The 20,441-nt window shown below is 38.2% G+C and overlaps 1 protein-coding gene across 1 annotated transcript; it reads right to left on the bottom strand.

Moving 5' to 3' along the window:
* Positions 1–207: 207 nt before the first annotated feature.
* On the bottom strand, positions 208–8,366 carry LOC139708759 (arsenite methyltransferase-like). Its single transcript, XM_071620694.1, has 8 exons — positions 8,261–8,366; positions 6,643–6,793; positions 5,573–5,709; positions 4,386–4,537; positions 3,280–3,411; positions 2,431–2,573; positions 1,522–1,632; positions 208–452 (listed from the first exon to the last, which is right to left on the bottom strand). Exons 1-8 carry the CDS (start codon positions 8,335–8,337, stop codon positions 402–404), a joined length of 954 nt encoding a protein of 317 aa, XP_071476795.1. The 5' UTR covers positions 8,338–8,366; the 3' UTR covers positions 208–401.
* Between the last annotated feature and the right edge of the window lie 12,075 nt (positions 8,367–20,441).

Genomic DNA, 20,441 nt, shown 5'->3' with positions numbered 1-20,441 from the left:
CTTGATATTGTAATATTACTGGTAGATACACACTTATTTATCACTTGATAATCGTCACATCAGTACTAAGAAAGATCATCAATGTAATTGGAATGTAATCATTGGGGGAAAAAAAGAAATAGCCATGATAGTCCTGACCTTTAATATTCATCATACAAAACAAGAAGTTCCTATATCACTGAGGATATTCAGCATAACATACCAGCATTTATAATATTGCACTATCTGATTATTTCCACGGTGCTTCAAAACCTTGAAAGAGGAATAGTTTTGGTCATGAGTTCTCACAGATGTCACAACCTGTGGCTGACGTTGACGGCAGGAAGGCATGAATGCTATGTCATTGCATTTATACACGAACTCCAGACAAACTTGACATTGACCACAGAAATGACACTCCATTAGTCCTGCTTGATGTATTTGTATGGGTCTACTGGACAAGACTTGATGACCTATATTGTGGAAGGTACAAAGAAAACGATGCATAAGGAAGGGAGAGAGGGCATTTCAAGTTGAAACATCAATGAAATGAGAACTGCACAAGAACATCACACAAGAGGCAAAACACTCTGTCCCTCGGATAGGACATAAAATGGAGGTCCCGCGTATGAGAAAGTAACAACTCTTGCACGTAAAAGATCCCGCTTCATTCATTCATCGCAAAGAGCAGGGTGTTTACCCCGGTGAAGTGGTCCCACCTCACATCCAACTGGACCCCATGGAAGACCAGCTATTGCAGCTGAATATGGGCTATCCAGCCATCTCCTCAGATGGAAATGAAACAAACAAACAAACAAACAAACAAACAAACAAACAAACACCCTCTGAAAATTTCATTGTAAATGAGGAGGATGAGTAGTTGAGGAGGAGGAGGAGAAGGAGGAAGTGGAGGTGGAGGAGAAGGATGTGGAAAAGAAGGAGGAGGAGGAGGAAGAGGAGGAGGGGAGGAGAAGAAGAGAAGAAGGCTGTGGAAGAGGAGGATGTGGAAGAGAAGTGGGAGGAGGAGAAGGGAGGAGGAAGAGAGAAGAAGAGAAGTAGACAGTGGAGGTAGAGGAGGAGGAAGTGGGAAAGAAGGAGGAGTAGGATAATGGGAGGAGGAGGAGAAGAGAAGGAGGCAGTGGAGGTGGAGGAAAAGAATGTGGAAGGAACGGAAGGAGGAGGAGGAGGGGAGGAGGAGGAAAGAAAAAGGCAGTAGAGGAGAAGATGTGCAGAGGAGGAGGGAAGGAGGAACAGAGGAAGAGGATAAGAGGAGGAAGTGGAGGTGGAGGAGGAGGAAGAGGGAAGAGGGAAGAGGAGAAGGAGGAGGAGGGGAGGAGGAAGAGGAGGAGGGGAGGAGCAGGAGGGGGAGGAGGGAGAGGAGGAGGAAGAAGAAGAGTAGAAGGAGTAGGAGGAGGAGTAGGATGAGGAAGAGGAGGAGAAAGAAGAAGAAGAGGAGGAGGAGGAGGAGGAGGAGGAGGAGGAGGAGGAGGAGGAGAAAAAGACACACAGAAGGTAAGGAAAGGAGAAACTTTGCCACTTTACCTGGGAGTCTCTTTCACTTTCGGCGATGTCTTCAATTCGGAAGGCTTTGCTGTATCTGGATATCTTCAGAATGGATGCTAGCTCACCATCCACTGTCTGTGGAACATTGGCCTGTGAAAAGACGTATCAGGTACAAACATTAAACAATAACTAATCTGCACCACAACAACCACATAGAAACTTGGTGCTGTTGTTGTATTGAAAATGAAAGGTAAACTCTGTGAGACAGTGGTATAAGAGTTTAGGCCTTGGGTTCTTAAACAGAAGATCATGGTAAGTCCTGCTCAGGACACACATCCTCAGTCAATATAACAACCACCACTTTCTTCTCAACCCAGATGTAAAATGGGTACCTGGAAATGCTGACGTAATAACAATAGTAGAGCCATATACATGAAAAGTGAAAACAATAAAGAAGCAACGATAAGATTACGAAAGGTACTCATAAGATTGACATTAAATGAAATGTATTCTTACAGGAGAACAAAAACAGTAATATAACAGGCTTGCTAACTCTCATGCAATCAGCATGAGACTAAATGCATCAAATTCTAACTGTCTCACTTCAGATGATTTCTCATGCTGAATCCCAAAAATAGAAATTTAAAAAGAGAATTGTCCCCAAAATCCCTGCTCTTCTGACATTCCAAATGTCCCAGTCCAAAGTTTCAAGATTTTCCTCACAGGCTGTATGTATGATTTGTAATCGGACAAAAATATGCACCAGATTGCTCCCCACAGTGAAAGAGGGGGGGGGGGGGGGAACACCCCTCTTCCACACCATCCTGCCCCGCCTTGTTGATCTCTTGGCTTTGGTCACTCTGTTTCCTCACAAGTGTCTCACTCCAAACTCTCACTCAAGGTTGGTAGCCCTGACATGAGTAAAATACTATCATTCGACAGGCTCACCACAAAAGTATGCTCCTTATCAAAAGGCAGAGATTCTTCGTATTCTGGAAGCGAGCCATCATATGTCGCCACCGCAGGACTGTCACTGGCATCTTCTGAAGACTTAAAGAGTCTGTATGTTGCTGATACGTAGATAATATCACCTGGCAATCACATTGAATGCAAAGAATAAAAACTTCTTCACTCTCCATAGAAAAAGGGATGTGAATTTGCAATGACTAATTGAATCTCTTTCATCCATGTTTTGTTTTTGTTTTTTAAATAAAAATTATGAGATGAATTTGGAATGCTAGACAATGAAAGCTGCCAAGTGGCTAGAGCTTCAGATCATTTACACTGAACAAATTATACACAAGACACTGCATGACATGCACAACTACTTTATCTTTCTAGCACACAATCACATCAGAATTAAGTATATTATGTGTACTATACAGCATGTAAAAATGCACAAAGACAAAACACAAACAAGTACTTACCGTACATGGCAGCATTCAGTATAATCATGGAAACCATGACATGCACATATTCACCAGTACCTTTGTTTTTCTTTATCCATCAACTTTAAAGCCCAAGAATCTAATCGAATATTGCATGCATGTTGGCTACAATGAAGTAATGTCATTCTTAACCCTTCAAATGCCAATGCATCTGGCCATGACTTGCAAAGTTGCTTGACGAATTGCACTGTACCAGTTTCAGGATTTCTGCACCAATCGGTGAACAAAGCACAGTAAGGGTGAAAGGTCACAGAGTTGTATTACAGTGTATTACCTATGCAGCAATGTTGGCAACTCGAATACCACATTATGACATTATGACAAGTAAGATGGAAAGGAAGAAACAAACCAACTATCTCCTGCAGCTCTTCATCATTCACTTCATCCACTTGGGCAGTGACCAATCGAGGGGTTGTAAACCCAATCTCCTTGGCCAGCCTGACCAGTTCTTGCCAATGGAGGGCGCCAGCCATGCCTTCACCTGAAGGAGGGGGAAAAATGGAGGGGACATTTTAAACAGATCATTTTTTTTTTTTTGTGGCCATCTGTCACTCAATAGTGCAGAAAAAAATTATTGGATGATGAAGTATTGCAAAGTGGAAACTTTTCTTCAGGGCCAGATCAAGTGAACTTCACTTATTTCTGATTTTACACATAAAAAATGTTTCTGTTCTTGTTTGATGTCTCTGCATATATATGTGCTCATATTCTTTGTTAAAGTTCAAAAGAGCATGGAATTGATAAAAATCTCCCTACATAGCAAAAATGTTTCATGTTTTCAGCATGTTCAAAGCATGACAATATTCAGCAAAACTGATAGTCATTTGAAATATATTGTATTACTATGAAAGTCCCCAACAGAAAACAAGGATTGACATCAGAATGCATAATAAGTAGAATTAATATAAACTTCTGGTAAATCAAAATCAGTTCTACTGTAATTAGATAAAATTGCAAGAATTCTGAGTCTTAGAAAATCTAGAAGATTAGTATTATTTGGCAAGCTTTGGGTGCAGAAGTTTACATGGAGTAACTCACATTAACAAAGTAATGCATGTGTGTGCAGTTAACATTGGAAAGGACAAGAAAGTGTCAAATGATGAAAGGGACAGTATTGGATACGGTGGTGGCTCTAACAGGACACATATCACAATTCAGTCTTGCTTTCACTGTAACAGGAAAATTAAATGTGGAACTCTCAAGTTCTTTAGAAGGGGGTAGATATCACTGGGCATTCCAAATATATGCACATAAGAGATTTACAGAACACTTTCTCATATGCTCAAAATAAGAGGGCATTTTGTTTGGAGGAAAAACATGATTAATCACATTGCTATGGCTCAAGTTTCCACAAGAGGAATGCTTGTCAATGCCCATTTAGATCCTTTCTTCTGTTTTAAATGTATGTAATCATAACCAGTTGGTGGAGGAGGCAGCAAATAATCATGAACTTACCCCAGAGTACCTTGTTCACTTTGATACGCATAGGGATATCCTGGCCCACATAGATGTCACTGAAGTAGAGCTCACCTCCCTGGCGAAGGACACGATGAGCCTCCCTCAGGACGAACGGCTTGTCCGGAGAGAGGCTGAGGACACAGTTGGATCTACAGGGCAGAGGTCAAACGAGACTGAGGTACATAACTCAAAGGTGCAGTGTAACAACCCTACGTGCCAACATCTAGAGAAGATGTAGACACACTTCTGATTGCTGCAAGTCCTCGAAGCATATCAGGACAGTTATCCCCCAAGGACAATTACTCCCTGGCTAAACACCAGTTAGTGATAGAGTTAGAGTTAGGATTAGGATTAAGATTAGGATTAGGGTTAGGATTAGGTTCAGGATTAAAATTAGGGCAAGTATCATGGGAAGGGTCTGGGGTAATTGTCCAGGGGGGTAATTGTCCTAGAACCCCTCAAAGACAACTTAGTTTGAAATATATGAGAGCTTGAATTTTTACATCACAAAGAGACATTTATCACAAAACTTCATTGATGCACTGTAAACTCTGAGAGACTACAAGTTTTATACTTGTTTTGGATATCTATTGATATACCCAACTCTGAGATCCTGGGAGCTTCTTGGCCTCTGATTGCTCACAAGCGCGGTCATAGAAACCACTAGCCGACTGCCAGGCAGTATAGAAAAAGCTAGTGACTAGGCTGAGTTAGATACCCACAAGTATACATCTTGAGCGCATATCTATATTTGCCCATTGTGGAATTACATGCTATGCTATTTCTCTGACTTGTAGGAAGACAACTTCACTTTAATGCTTTAGTAATATAGCATAGATATCTTAAAGTGACTGGGATGCAGATTACAGAACAAATATTGACTGCTTCTTTTCTAGTCAGGGTTAAAACTATTTGCCTTCAATGGTTTCTTAAAAGTGCTATGCTCCTTGATTTCATCTCTGGCAATAGCAATGTAGAGAAATCACCTCTGGGCAAATAATTTTAAATGTGCCCCTCAAAGCAGTATTTGTATGATATATCATGCTTCACACATTTTGCCTGATAGACTACCGAAAGGCAAAGAGAAGCAACATAAACAACTTGAATAAGATTCTACCCAATTCTTAAAAAAGAAATGCTATACCTCTTTGGATTGTTGGTATATGAACTTTGACCTCACTCACATGACAATGTCAAACTGGTTATCATTCAGTCCTGCCTCTTTCAAGTTTTCGATGAGTCCTTGCCGGAACTCCACATTGGGTTTGCTGTAGCCAAACTTCTCTTGGTGATATGTTATAAACTTCTTGGCAACATCCAACTGATAAATAAAGAGAATGGAAAAAAAAAAGACAGAGAGAAAAGTCAGTCATATGAATTATATATACAAATATATATCGATGTACACATACATATACGTCTATATATATACTTATATTAAATATATGAATTTTAAATGATTAAACTTACCAGGACGAAAATACTCAAAATCACAGAATCTCAATAAACTTCTCTAAATTGTCTTGCATGAAGTGTTCACAAGTCTGTAATACACAAGAAATGATACTCCAACGAAATAAAAAAAAGTGCCTACTATCCTTTACTGAATGATCTGATGAAATGTCACATGCAGTTCATAATTCTGCAACCTCTAAATTCAATGCAGTCAGTGAATTGAAGCCATTTTTTCACATAGTTCTCAGACATTATCTGAAAAGGTCATCATGTATGACATTGTCCTCCACTGGCAGAGACTAATTTAATTTGAATTTGCAGGACAGATTAACTTGCGACAATTTCGAGTCTGAGAGGTCTATACAAGCCTGTATATAGAGAAATGTATGTGAGTCTCAACACTTCTGAAAGGATCAATCCACTGAATTTGAGCTCAAACTTATTTTAGATTGATTGAGTCTTGATTAAATTTGTCCCTAGGATGGGGATCAAAATAGATGAAATTGTAACATTTAAGGGTCTGAGAGCTCTGGATAGAGAAATATACATGTGAGTCTGAACTTTTCCAAGGATCGGTCTGTGGAATGACAGTTCATCACTGAGTAGGTTTTACAAGAGATTTAAACAAAAAGTATTCAAAAGAACGTGAACAAATTTAGCACTGTGGAGATTTGAAATGACAGTACTGGAAAGATATACATAACATGCAGCTGACAGAAATTAAGTCAATTATTATTATTATTTTTTAAAATGAGCCATTACTTCCAATCAAAGGATTGAGGAAACTGAGGATCATTACCAGTTCTTCTGTCATGTCGATCCCAGTGACGTGACCATCGGCTCCCACCAGCTTACTCAGGGCGTAGCAATCCCGCCCCGCTCCACTGCCAAGGTCCAGAATAGTTGCCCCCCTCACCAGACTCGGCATCACAAGACCACATCCGTAATACCTGCAGAAAAAAAAAAAAAATCCATTACATTACACACATAGAATAAAAAATCCATTACTTGACTGAAAGTCAGTCTCTATACCATTCACATGTATACTTGGGTGACCCGCACCTCGCCATAGTTAATGTTTATGCATATTTGAATCACATTTCGTCACTGAAATTCTATGAAATCCCACTCACATACAGAAAAAATGCTGAAGATTCCAAAGGAACTACAAGTTCACTGTTCGATGCCGGAAATTTGCAGCCATCATCCTCAAACGCGAACGATGCGGAATAGTTGTGCAATAAGGAAGGGGCCTGCAACTCCAGAATACCTTTGTGTCATCTGCGTAGATTCGTGCAGTACTGTGTAGCACCTCAGGAAGGTCATTGATGTACAATACAAATAATGTTGGTCCCAATACACTTCCTTGAGGGACTCTGCTCATCACATTACACCATTGTGATCTAGCTGTATTAACCGTTACTCTTTGCTTTCTGCCACTGAGGAAGTCTGCTATCCAGGCCTTGAAGTTCCCTGAGATGTTGTATGCTTCAAGTTTGGCCAAAAGCCGTTGGTGCGGAACGCTGTCAAAGGCCTTTTGGAAATCTAGGTAAATGACATCAACCATGTCTCCTTGGTCTAGCAGGGCAGTCCACTTTTCAAGGGTGTTAAGCAGTTGTGTGACACATGACCTACCAGGCACAAATCCATGCTGAGAGTCACAGATGAGATTATTTGACATCATATGTTCCAACTATCTTGTCTCTGATGAGTGATTCCATGATTTTACAAGGGACGGATGTTAAACTTATTGGGCGGTAGTTACTTGCTTCAGTTTTACTTCCCTTTTTGTGTACTGGAACAACATGACTCATTTTCCAGGCGGATGGGAGCTTCCCACTATGAAACGACTTAGAGAAGATGATTGCGAGGGGTGTACTTACAGAGGCGGCTGTCTCATGTAAGACACAAGGGTGAATGTCATCTGGCCCTGCACTCTTGTACTTTGATAGTAATTCTAGTTTGGAAAGTACATCTTCTGGAGTGATATCTAGTGATATCAAACATTCCTCAGTTTTCCTCCTTTCCAGCTGTGGGATTTCTGACGTGTCTTCTTTGGTAAATGTGGTTTCATTCTAGTGTGCAGTCAAACACACTTGTGCAGAACGTGGCATTTGCCATCCATATTTTATAAGCATATTAAAGTTGTACTGAAAATTTATTGTAATTGGTTCTGCACAGTTTTACAGTTTAGCCTTAGGGAAGAATTGAACCCTTCTTGATATATTATATATTCCCGACATTCTTGTCAACGAGCTTATGCCTTAGATCGTAGATAATCTAAATTCTCTCTCTTCATTTTACATTAGCACATTGATCTAGTACAATACTAGTAGTTCAACATGTTTAGAACGCATGGGTATGATATTGTGAAGCAAGTGGCTAATTCAGCGTCGGCATGGTAATGAGTTACGTACGTGTTCTCAATCTCTGGGTGAACCATGGCGAGAGCTTCCCGCACGCTAGCCGGGACCTGGCTGCGATCCTCCAGCATACACGGCTTACAAGTGCGGACATCGTCGCTGCAAGATAGCGTCTTTCCGTAGTATTCTTTGACATCTTTAGCGACGGCCATGTCAGAAAAATCACAACTCTGACTGTGGGCAAATCGTGCTATGCGAATAGACGCACAGTGTATCTACGATTCCAAATTTTCACAGAGAACCCCGCTTCCAGTAGTGGACACAGCAGCGTAAGCCAATTCCCTCATGAACATAATGTCAATTACCCGTTGGCCGCCGTAGATAGCGGTAGTGTAGTCGGGTTGGCCGGGGCTCGTAACTGAGGGTTCACGAAGGTTACCGTGCCAAGTGTACGCATTTTGTTGTTAGTGCAGATGCCGTGTGTGTGCAATAGCTCTGAGGTAGGTAAATTCAAGGCGCTGGGAGGGATATCGAGGGTTCATCAGCGGCCCCGCCCCCTTTTATCTGTCTGACGTCATGTTTTGGTTAGCTTCGTGGGCTGCGTAATTTAGCCCCCCAATTTATCCTAATGGATGTTCGATCCTTTGCCTAAATAAAGATATGTCTTGCTTCGAATGTTCATTTCTGTGTACATTTTTTTTTTTCATAAGGATCGAGTTGCGATATCTCGAGGTGTTTCAGACGTAGCATCACAAAAAAACTGAATAGAATGTTTATGCTGTTTTTGTTATCTATCTCTCTCTCTCTCTTTACGAAGCAGCTTTGGAATGACAAGCATATTCAAATGGTAATATCCCATTATGAAAGCCATATTACAATTAAAATAAGGGGTAACTTAATTGGATCGACATTGCGAGTTGGAACACTCAAGTAAGTACTGAAAGGGACTGAACATTAGGCCTATACATGAATAAACGAAAGGCTTACCTGCATAGTTTTTGTCTGTGCAGAATACCATTCAGCACAAAATAAAATGTCTTCGTAGTCCCCCTATACCACAAAAGCCTGAAGATTTGAATTCCATCCAAATTTTCTAGAAATCCTAGTTTTATACACACAACCAAAATCATCGTTTTACGCGCTCATCGAGGACATAATTCTTTTCTCATCTTAATTACTGAATGTCGAAAAGGATACGATAGTGTTCCATTGCAAATACTCTCTTTTTGTTTTGATCCGGTTTCGCCATGATGATTCCATTATTGGTATTTTTACTTGATTAGTGGACATACCTATCGTTGAATTGAATTGAGTTTATTTCGACATCAGGCATTAAAACAACAACAAATAGTTGAAGAATCACAAAAACACACAATAGAGGCTTGTTGAGGCTTGTTCTATGATCCCCTGAATAAAGTAACACGAGTTTGATCTTACAAAGAAGCACCATCAGCCAGAACCATGCTAAAAACAAGCCAAATACGAAGGGTATAAGAGAAAAAGAGAAAATAAGGAAATGTCTTGTACCAGTCTCATATTACTCTTCGTCTTCAAGTTTATCAAACAATTGATTCTCACAAAGTCTCTTGAATTGATTTAAAGACTCACTACACTTAATTGAATTTGACAAATTATTCCAAACAATTGAACCATTAGCAGGGAGAAGGCGTGGGTGAGTGCTAACACCACCCTTCCAGTTTTCTATCAAAAAACGCAAGAAAATTGTCCTCATTTCGGGAATCATAATGATAATTATGTTTGCCCCTCCCCCTCTTGCCCCGTCCGCGCTCCCCGTCCTCCAGGATCGACGCCCCTGCATACGAGGATGCTTTTGCATTTTTAGAATTCAGATGAAAATATCTCGTAAACACATTTATGATGTAATCTGGGAAAATTTCAATCCCAGAAGTGTATACTATTTTTTTTAGGGGGGACCATCCGTTAATTGAAAGTATCTAGATATCTCCTCCCACCAAAGAAACATTTGCATTCTTTTAAACTGAAGTAACAGACCTGGGCCCCGTTGCTAGAAACTTTGCGTTTAAACGCAACTTGCAACTGATTGTCACTGGCCAATCAAAATCATTGTTGCATGCATGTCTTCTTAATAGGGCAGACCCTGAGCCAATCAGAATGGTTGTTTCAAAATTAGCAATTATTTGCAATTGATTGCAACTTTCTTGCAACGGGGCCCTGGTGCACACTTTAGATGAAACATTTTAAAATCTGTCAATCTAAAGTGTATTAAGTAGAAAGGACTGTAAGGGGAGGGTATGGAAGGGGTTAGGCCTATCCCCCTCTTACCCGAGGGAAATTTTGTATTTTCAGAATTGAAATTCAGCCATCTTTGGGTGAAATATTTAGACAGTTTTCTATCATAAGAGTAAGAACATTTCCACATCTCGGGAGTTACGAGGAGGAGCAAAATGACATGTTCGTCCCCAATACTTTTATGGTTGAACCGTCCCCCCCCCCCCCCCTCCATCGACGCTTCTGCATATGAGGGAGCTTTTGTTAGTGAAAGATCTGCTGCACACTCTTTGATAAAATAAGGAAATACGTCAATCTCAAAAGTGTACAAATTCTATCGAAAGGGACCCGGTAGCGGAGCTTTTGCATATTTATGATTGCAATTCAACGATCCGGTGCATAGTTCTGGCGGTATAGTAGCCCGACCAGACGCCGTGCGCTGGCGACTTACACTTGTGTACAGCGACAGGGCCGTGTATAGTTAAGCGGGGTTCCCACTATCACGATTGGCGCCACGATTGAAATCGTGGTCTTAATCGTAAAGCAATCGTGGTGATCTTATCAGCTCCTATTAGATTGTATCAGATCTTGAGGTCAATCGTGGCAGTCGCGTTAATCGTAGAAAATTTTTGGACGGTTCAAAAATGTTCTACGATTAACACGATTAATTTTTGATCGTGATCATCGCATCAGATTGTCTTGGATCGTATCAAAACGCAGCAAATTTTTTCTAATTGTGCTTCTTAATCGTGTTGATCGGGATCGACCTTTTCACTTTCCTTCTGCTTATTTTGCACATTTGCCCTTATTTTACTCGCAAATCGTATATATTTTGTATTCCGCGAGGTTGAAATAGGGAGGGTTGGCACAATGAAAGCACAATGAAACAACACCACTGAAACATCCACCAGAGGCAGAATGTTCCACATATACCCCATACACATAACTTTTGTGACTTTTGAAAAGTGACCATTGTAGTTGATGTAAGGTTACTCGTTCATGACTATAAAGATCACTGTCATTATTTTTCACATAGAAGTTAGTCAAGTGTAGCAATACCCTTGCGAAATAATTTTGCTTAAAACTTTTTTTTTATTAAAAAGTGACATTATTTAAAGGGAGTTACCTTTCTGCTGTGCGTGTATGGTGGTTTTGTTAAACGCTGTTAAATGAAACAATAAATCAAGCCAAACCAACCAAACTTTCAATGCCCCATGAGATAGCGACATTTTGAAATAGAATGCATAATGATACATACTATGCGAATATGAAATCAAATACACAAGCAATGCTATCAGTTCGGCCAACTTTCTTATATTGAGCTTATATAACACTTATTATGTTAGCGTTCAAAAAGATCTTATCCTTTCAATTTCATCATATTTTCTTCATGTATTTCAAAGAAAGGTGAAAACATTTGTCTTGATCTTTTTTTTTTTTCTGGAGAAGATGGGGCAATGATCTGATCTTGTGTATTCATTTGTTTTCTTTTTTTGGGGGGGGGGGGGGGAGGATGAGCACGTCGATTCAATAATCTATTGATTTCTTTCGGTTGAATTACAGGAGTGACTATCTGAGGTTGTGGCTGGTCTAGGTGATGCTTTCTCTCTGATGATAACGTAATTTTCATTCGCAATACTGCAAAGGTCATGTCGTCGTCATCCTCAACCTGTCAACCCTTGCCATCATCAATGGTTGTGGATAGTAGGCCTAAATAAATCACTCTGCAGAAGTTAAAAACAATTATATCCATCGTCTGCCGGACTATAATATTCCCATTCGGGTCCAATCGCACCTTAAATGGGGTCACTTTTGATTCCGATCGTGAAAGATATAGTATCTCTTTTATTCATTTTGTACCTCTCTTTTATTCATTTTGCAGATGACACTAATGTATTTTTTGCCCATAATGATATTGATTTTCTTGTTCATAAAATTAACATTGAATTGAAAAAAGTGACAAACTGGGTCAGGGCCAACAGGCTATCACTGAATGCTCAAAAAACGAAATATATGCTTTTTAGTAATATTGTTGATAGTTTAAGTTCAAATATAGTATTAGATGACTCTCATCTACAAAGAGTCTCACATATCAAATTTTTGGGTGTCATTGCGGATGAAAAACTTTCCTGGAAATCACATGTTGATAATGTCTGCAATATAATTTCACGTAATATAGGCATTGTAAATAAATTGAAATTTCATATTCCACAATAATCATTACTTATGCTATATTCGTCGTTAATATTGCCTCATCTTAATTATGGAATATTAGTTTGGGGCAACACGCATCAGAATTTATTAGAGAGAGTGTTCCTCTTACAAAAGAAAGCTCTCCGTGTTATCTGTTATTCCCCTATACGTTCTCATACAAATATGTTGTTTACCTCCAACAAGCTCTTAAAAATTGCAGATTTGTTTTTGTTTAATTTAGGGCAATTTATGTAAAAGTATTGTAATAACTTGCTTCCGTCTATTTTTGACTCTATGTTCCTCAAAAATCAATCATTTCATGAATATCCTACTAGGCGTTCCAATGAATTTCATTTGCTTCTTTTAAGAACGATTTTTGCTAAAAACACACTTATTTATGTAGGCCCAAATTATTGGAATTCTTTGAATCAAGACATAAAAAACGCTCCATCCATATATTCTTTCAAGAGGAGACTGAAGTCTTTTTTATTGCAATCGTATGACTCTACAATACCGAATTAACCATTTGGCCTTTTTTCTCAGAATTATACTTACCTGCTCACTTTGTCCCCTCTTCGAAGAATTAATGGTATCTTTTTCCTGGATGTTCGCAATGTTGTCACCTATGCCATTTTGCCCATAGCGTCTTGAAGTTGACTTTCCGTATGTTACTCCTGTTCACACGTCCCTCTATTTTCTATTTTCTTATCTTTTTTCAGGCGTCAAAATATTACTTTTCCCTTACAACTATATCTTCTGATTCTCTTGGCATGCTTCTGCCGAAGATCGCTGTTTCTGTTGATCTGTTTCTGTTTCTGTTGTGCATTCTTGTCTGCTATTTTGTCTTCAGTTTGTCAGTCTTGTCCATCCCGTTTTGTCTTGTACAACCTTTTTTTCAGTAGTTGTCTCGTTGTTTAGTGCTGTTTCATGTTTGTTCGCGTCTATGAAAGTGTATATCTGGTAATCTAATTTTCAGTGGGCTTCCAGACTTCTTCCACTTTGTTATCTTTTGTATCTATGATGATTCGATTCCATCAATGTTCTTTTTCAGAGGGGCCCACACACTACAAGCTCTGTCTTTTTAGTGGGTCCCTCCATTTTTCGCACTTTAAGCAACGGTATACATGTACTTCACTTCGATCACTTCTGTTTCTTTTTTACTATACAATATATGATTACTATAGGTCCTCAATTGTTGTACAGTCTTTATCATTTCACTATGTTCTATTTACCTTATTCTCTGTTATCAAAAGAAGTGAAACATATGTTTTGTCGAAAAATGAAATAAACTTTGAATTGAATTGAATCTTATCTCAACAGCCCGCATTGGTTCGCGGTATTCGTATTGGAACGTATCAGAACGTAGCTGCACGCACCAAATCGGGGATCCCGATCGTAATGATAGTGGTAGATCGGAACTAATCATGGACTCAATCGGGACAATCCCATCTGACCGTATTTGTACCGGAGACCAGATCGTAACAGATCATATTGCTTGAAATAGACCAATCGTGACCATATCGCATCCGAGCGAAGCAACACGTATTGACTCGCATAACCTCGTATCCAAACATGAAATTTCAGACGAGTTCAACGAAACTTCCACGATCAGTTACGAATGTCCAATCGTGTCGGACGTAATAGATCGTGCGATAGTGGGAACCCCGCTTTAGCGGTATAGTTGGACAATTTTCCATAAAGAAACTTCGAGATTTGTCCTCATCTCGGGAATTGCTTGGCGGACAAAATGATTTGTCTGCCCCCAACATTTCCGTAGGGGCGGGGCAAATGCCCTCCCTGCTTTCAGGAAGCGTTCTGCAGAATCTGTGAAACTTGGCGGCTCTGTTTTATTATGATTAACGAAAGACATTGCAAAAATCTCGCTTTAAACTGCTCCCTAACCTTGGCATGTCCGCTATGAATGTTGTTTGTGTGTTGTGATACAATAGTGAAAATGAAATTACAACGAGATCAGTGATATGGACCTACAGCCCCGGTCACACAGCACTCGATCCGTGTCTAAATCACGTACAAACAGTTATGAAAATCTGGTGGACGTGGTCGTTAGTGGTAATTTTTTGGTCAATAATTTGGTTTGGCCGTGCTTTGTACGGGGTATGGCCGTTGGCGGCTGTTCCACTGCTGAAGCACTGCCTACGCACGGCTAACCACGTCCAGCCACGTGTATGTACGCGGAAAATCCATTTGTCAGTGATAAGCCGCTAAACACACGCTATATTTCCCGTTATAACACGCATCAGATGACCGTGCTCTGCCCGTGACAGACCGCTTAACTTTCGCGTCTTTGCCCACTTCTTACCGCGTCTCCCCAAGTTTTAATCACTGCCGGAACACGGATTATCACGTGTGTTTCACGTGTTTTGCACGTCTTTACCACATGTGCCGCTCGTGGTTGTCCGCGGAATAAAGTTTTGAGCAGTTCAAATTTTTTTACCGCGTCCGACGCCGTTTCGATTTTTCCCCGCGTCCTGCCACGTATAGGCCTATAAATCGACCGTAGCTCGTCTTAAACTCGATATCAACACGAACAACATCGTCTGCTGCACGATAGACCACTTTTTGACGTGTTTTGGCCGTGATTAAGTCGCAAAGCGCTGTGTGACCGGGCTTTACACACATGGACTATTAACGGAGAAATTTCTTTGATCCCGTCATCACCGCCGCCACTGACAATGATGGTTGTGTATCGTCATTGACTGTAGAACCGTTTCCCTCATTTCGGTCTTACTTGGCTGAGCGAGAGGTATCTTTTCAAACTCAAATGCCGGTGAATAAGCACCACTGATTGGAAGCAGTAAACCTTAAAATATTACAGGTTTTGTGTCACAAATGGGTAATTACTGAAGTGGACACTAAGGCTGTGTTTATCCAAACAGCTTTCAAGGAATTTTTACGAGTTGATAAACGCAAAGCTGTTTTGAAAGCCCTTAAGGCTGTGTTCACATAGAAGTATTCGGTATTCGGTATTCGGTATTCGGTATTCGGTATTCGGTATTCGCTGTTCGAGCACCGAATACACCATCACCCGCACCGTCAACTCACCATCCCATGCAGTGAGGATTTCTTCCTCCTACATCCCAGCAAATCTTATTAACAATTTCTAAACTGCATCAGAATGTCAGTCTACATGCTTATTTTTGCTAAAGGGCAAATCCAGACCAAAAGTATCATTATTTCATAAACGAGAGACGGTATACGCTGCAAGAAAATCGAACAAGTTCGATTCCCACTTTGCTATACTTTTCGCAGCTATTCGGTACTTTCGAATAGTGCCCTCCTATGTGAACCGGTGTGAGGAAATCCTATCGTTCGATTCAAGCTATTCGCGTGCCCTCGAAAAACGAGCCCGAATACCCGAATAGTATACTTCTATGTGAACGCAGCCTTAGGAAAGCCTTTTACGAAAGGGTGCGTTTATCAACTCTCCTTTCTCGGCAGAAACAGGTTATCCAAACAGCTTTCAAGGAATTTTCACGAGTTGATAAACGCAAAGCTGTTTTGAAAGCCCTTTAGGAAAGCCTTTTCGAAAGCCCGAAATTTGTGACGATCCAAACAGGTTTCCTAAACAGGTTATCAGAAACCTGTTTGTAAAAGCCTTTTGAAGTTGATAAACGCAAAGCTGTTTTGAAAGCCCTTTAGGTCGCCCTATACTGCGGTTAGTAGACGGCGAGTTGTAATGTTCTTAAAATTTTCTGTAGATTTTGATTTTTTGTGCTATTTCCCCTATTTTGGGGGTGCTGAACACGAATCCACTTGTTGCCATTTTTCTAACCGACATCTTCACCCGTTGCCATGGCAACGCATTATTTTCCTTAAAAGAACATGCATTCTTCATTAAAAGTCATAAAAACATGATGTAAACATCAAAATATGTCATTATAAATCCTTTTTAATTACACTTGAGAAAGAATACAATTTTCAGAATGTCATGGTTACCTTATAGCAATGACGGTTACCATGGCAACAACTATTTATAGAGAAAAATCATATTTTTCATGAAAAAGCAAGGAAACATGACAAGATTGAGTGGAATATTTGTCATAAATTACTATCTAGATTATCAGCTTTTTTTCCACTGTTAATTTCACATCATTTTCGTTGCTATAGCAACAGCATGACAAAAGCTGCCTTTTAAAGAAAAATAAGCATTGCGATTGAAAGAAAAGCAAGAATACGTCCATAGATGATAAATTTCTGTATAGTGAGATATTTGAGCTATTTCCTTTATTTTGTCGGTGCCAAACACGAATCGACCTATTGCCACATTTCTAAATGACATCTTTAGCCGTTGCCATGGCAACAAATTATTTTCTTAGAAATAACATGTGTTCTTCATTAAACATCACAAACGCATGCTAAAAACACCAAAATAAGTCAATATAAACGTATCACGCTTCAATCAAATTAAAAGTCACAATTTCCGACTGTCACAGCAACCTCATAGCAATAACGGTTGCCATGGTAACAGCTAATTTTTAAAAGAAAATGATTTTTTTTCATCAAAAAGCATGAAAAGATGAAAAGTTTGTGTAGCATACTCATTACAAATTGCTATGATAATTATCAGCTTTTTTCACTACGTTCATGCCACATTATTATCGTTGCTATGGCAGCAACTTTTTTTCCCTAGAAAGGAGAAGTACCCCAGTAACAGAAAAGCTAGATAAATAAAAATAATCAATTTTTGTAGAGTTTAATTTTTCGGCCCTTTTTTTTTTACTCTTTTGGGAATGCTGAAAAGGAATCCACCTATGGCAACTTTTCTAAATGATGTGTTCAGCCGTTACCATGGCAACAAATTATTTTCTTTAAAAGAACATGTGTTTTTCATTAACATCATAAAACATGTTGTTAAGGCGAAAATATGTCATTATATACATTTTCCTCAATTAATAAAAACAATCCTTTATTACAATTACATTGATACCTCATAGCAATGACAGCTGCCATAGTAACAATTCTATAAAAGAAAATACTGAAATTTTAATGAAAAACAATTGAAAAAATGACAAGATTGAGTACCATATTCATTACAAATTACTATCAGCTTTTGTTTTCACAACGTTCATTCCACATCATTTCTGTTTCCATAGCAATAATATGAGAAAAATGTTTTTTTAAGGATTAAAGTCCTATAGCAATCTGTTGGAAATTACTATAGAGGAGGTATCATAGTCATTTAAGGTTATCAAATGTCTTGGAGACATTAATGATGAAACAGAGTACATCATGACGAGAAAATTGGAACTTTTGGGGAGGTTTTTAGACATTTGTATTGCTTATTATTTGAATTTTATGTTTCCTGGGTATATCTATAGTTTAAAAAAAATCTATTCCTCATGTTGTTGCGATATAGGAACAGAAATGATGTGAACAGATGGCTTATAGTCTTGCTCATTCGTAATACTTCAAAGGTTAGGCCATAATTTCACATTTTTTTCTTGAAGTTTTTTTTCTACAAAAATTGATGCATTTCCATGGCAACCATGTTAAATATTAACTTTTGTCACGGATATTTAAGGTTTTAAAGGTGCAATGTGATCAGAAATTCAGGAAGCTGACTAAGCTTTTGTGTTTTTACTCATTTGTTTTTTGTTAAGTGTATTCTTTCCTTCCTTATCTAATGACTAACGTTAATTTTTTTATTTAAAAGGCAGTTTTCTCATGTTAATTCTATAGCAACAAGAACGAAGTGGGATGACTACAGTGAAAAAAAAAGAACTGACAGTAATTTGTTATAAATATGTTACTCAATCTTGTCATTTTTATGTTTTTCATAATAAATTGTTATTACAATGACAACTGTCATTGCTATGAGGTAACCATGAAATTGAAAAATCGTGATGTTTCACTAAACTAAAGAGACATGTTTATCTTGACACATTTTGGTGTTAACAGCACGTTTTCATAATGTTTAAAGAAGAACACATGTTCTTTTAAAGAAAATAATTTGTTGCCATGGCAACGTCTGAAGACATCATTTTAAAAAATGACCACGCACAGGTGCATTCCTGTTCACCATCCCCAAAAGAGATGAAAAGCACAAAAGATTTAACTTTTCAGAAATTGATCACTTGTTTATTTTATTCTTTCTTTCCTTTTTAATGAAACAGTTCTTCTTTCTATGAAAGAAAGTTTTCCTCATGTTTTTGCTATAGCAACGATAATAATGTGAGATTAGCACAGTAAAAAAAAAAAGCTGACAATCATAGTTAGACCCTAACTGGTAATGGAATAACTTTTTCAATCAATCTTTTCATGATTTCATGCTTTTTGATTTAAAAAAAATCATTATTTTCTTTTAAAAATAGCTGTTACCATGGTGACCGTCATCACTATGAGGTAGCTGTGATATTTGGAAATTGTGATATTTAATTTAATCAGAGAAATATGTTCATATTGACATCTGTTGGAAATTACAGTAAGTTTTTATAATGTTTAATGAGGAATACATGTTCTTTTTTAAAAAAATTTGTTGCCATGGCAACGGCTAAAGATGTCAATTAGAAATATGGCAACAGGTGGATTCGTGTACGGCACTCCCAAAATAAGGGAGAGAACACAAAAAATCTAACTCTTACAGAAATGTATTATCTATGGATTTACTTCATTCTTACTTTCCTGTTAATTGAAATACCTATTTTTTTCTTTAAAAGGCAGTTTTTGTTATGTTGTTGCTATAGCAACGAAAAAGGAAGTGAAATGAACATAATGGGAAAGAGGTGATAGTCATGATAGTAGTTAGTAATCAATATTCCACCCGATCTTGTCGCATTTTCTTGCTTTTTCATGAAAGTATCAATACTTTCTTTAAAATAGTTGTTACCATGGCAACCATCTTTGCTATGAGGTTACCATGGCGTTATAAGAATTGTGATTTTTAATTTGATTGAAGAGATGTTTAGATTGACTTATTTCGTTGTTTACTGCATGTTTTTATGATTGTTTTAATAAAGAATACACATTCTTTTAAAGGTAATAATAAAGAATTGTAATATAATTATAATAAACAAAAGTTGATCATTTATTTATCTAGTTTTTCTTTCAATGGGATACTTCTCCTTTCTAGGGAAAAAAAGTTGTTGCCATAGCAACGATAATAATGTGGCATGAACGTAGTGAAAAAAAGCTGATGATTATCATAGCAATTTGTAATGAGTATGCTACTCAAACTTTCCATCTTTTCATGCTTTTTGACGAAAAAAATCATTTCTTTAAAAAAATAGCTGTTACCATGGCAACCGTTATTGCTATGAGGTTGCTGTGGCAGTCGGATATTGTGATTTTTAATTTAATTGAAGCGTGATACGTTTATATTGACTTATTTTGGTGTTTTTAGCATGCGTTTGTGATGTTTAATGAAGAATACATGTTATTTCAAAGAAAATAATTTGTTGCCATGGCAACGGCTAAAGATGTAATTTAGAAATATGGCAATAGATTGATTCGTGTTTGACACCGGCAAAATAAAGGAAATAGCTCAAAAAATCTCACTAAAAATCTCACAGAAATTTATCATCTATGGACGTATTCTTGATTTTCTTTCAATCACAATGCTTATTTTTCTTTAAAAGGCAGCTTTAGTCATGTTGTTGCTATAGCAACGAAAATGATGTGAAATTAACATAGTGGAAAAATAAGCTTATAATGTAGATAGTAATTTATGATAAATATTCCACTCAATCTTGTCATGTTTTCTTGCTTTTTCATTAAAAATATGGTTTTTCTTTATAAATAGTTGTTGCCATGGTAACCGTCAATGCTATAAGGT

Source organism: Diadema antillarum, unplaced genomic scaffold (assembly GCF_040938485.1).
Source record: "Diadema antillarum isolate AM-2024a unplaced genomic scaffold, OU_Dant_1.0 seq00001371_RagTag, whole genome shotgun sequence".
Taxonomy (NCBI): Eukaryota; Metazoa; Echinodermata; class Echinoidea; order Diadematoida; family Diadematidae; genus Diadema; species Diadema antillarum.
Note: the sequence above shows the minus strand (reverse complement) of the source record. Positions and strands in the feature narration are given on the sequence as shown.

Coding starts and splice junctions, on each gene's coding strand:
- LOC139708759 (XM_071620694.1), bottom strand. CDS start 8,337: ATGCTGGAGGATCGCAGCCAGGTCCCGGCTAGCGTGCGGGAAGCTCTC. Junction 4,538..5,572: donor AACCAGTTTGACATTGTCAT/GTGAGTGAGGTC, acceptor TCTGCCCTGTAG/ATCCAACTGTGTCCTCAGCC. Junction 1,633..2,430: donor ATAAGGAGCATACTTTTGTG/GTGAGCCTGTCG, acceptor GTCTTTTCACAG/GCCAATGTTCCACAGACAGT.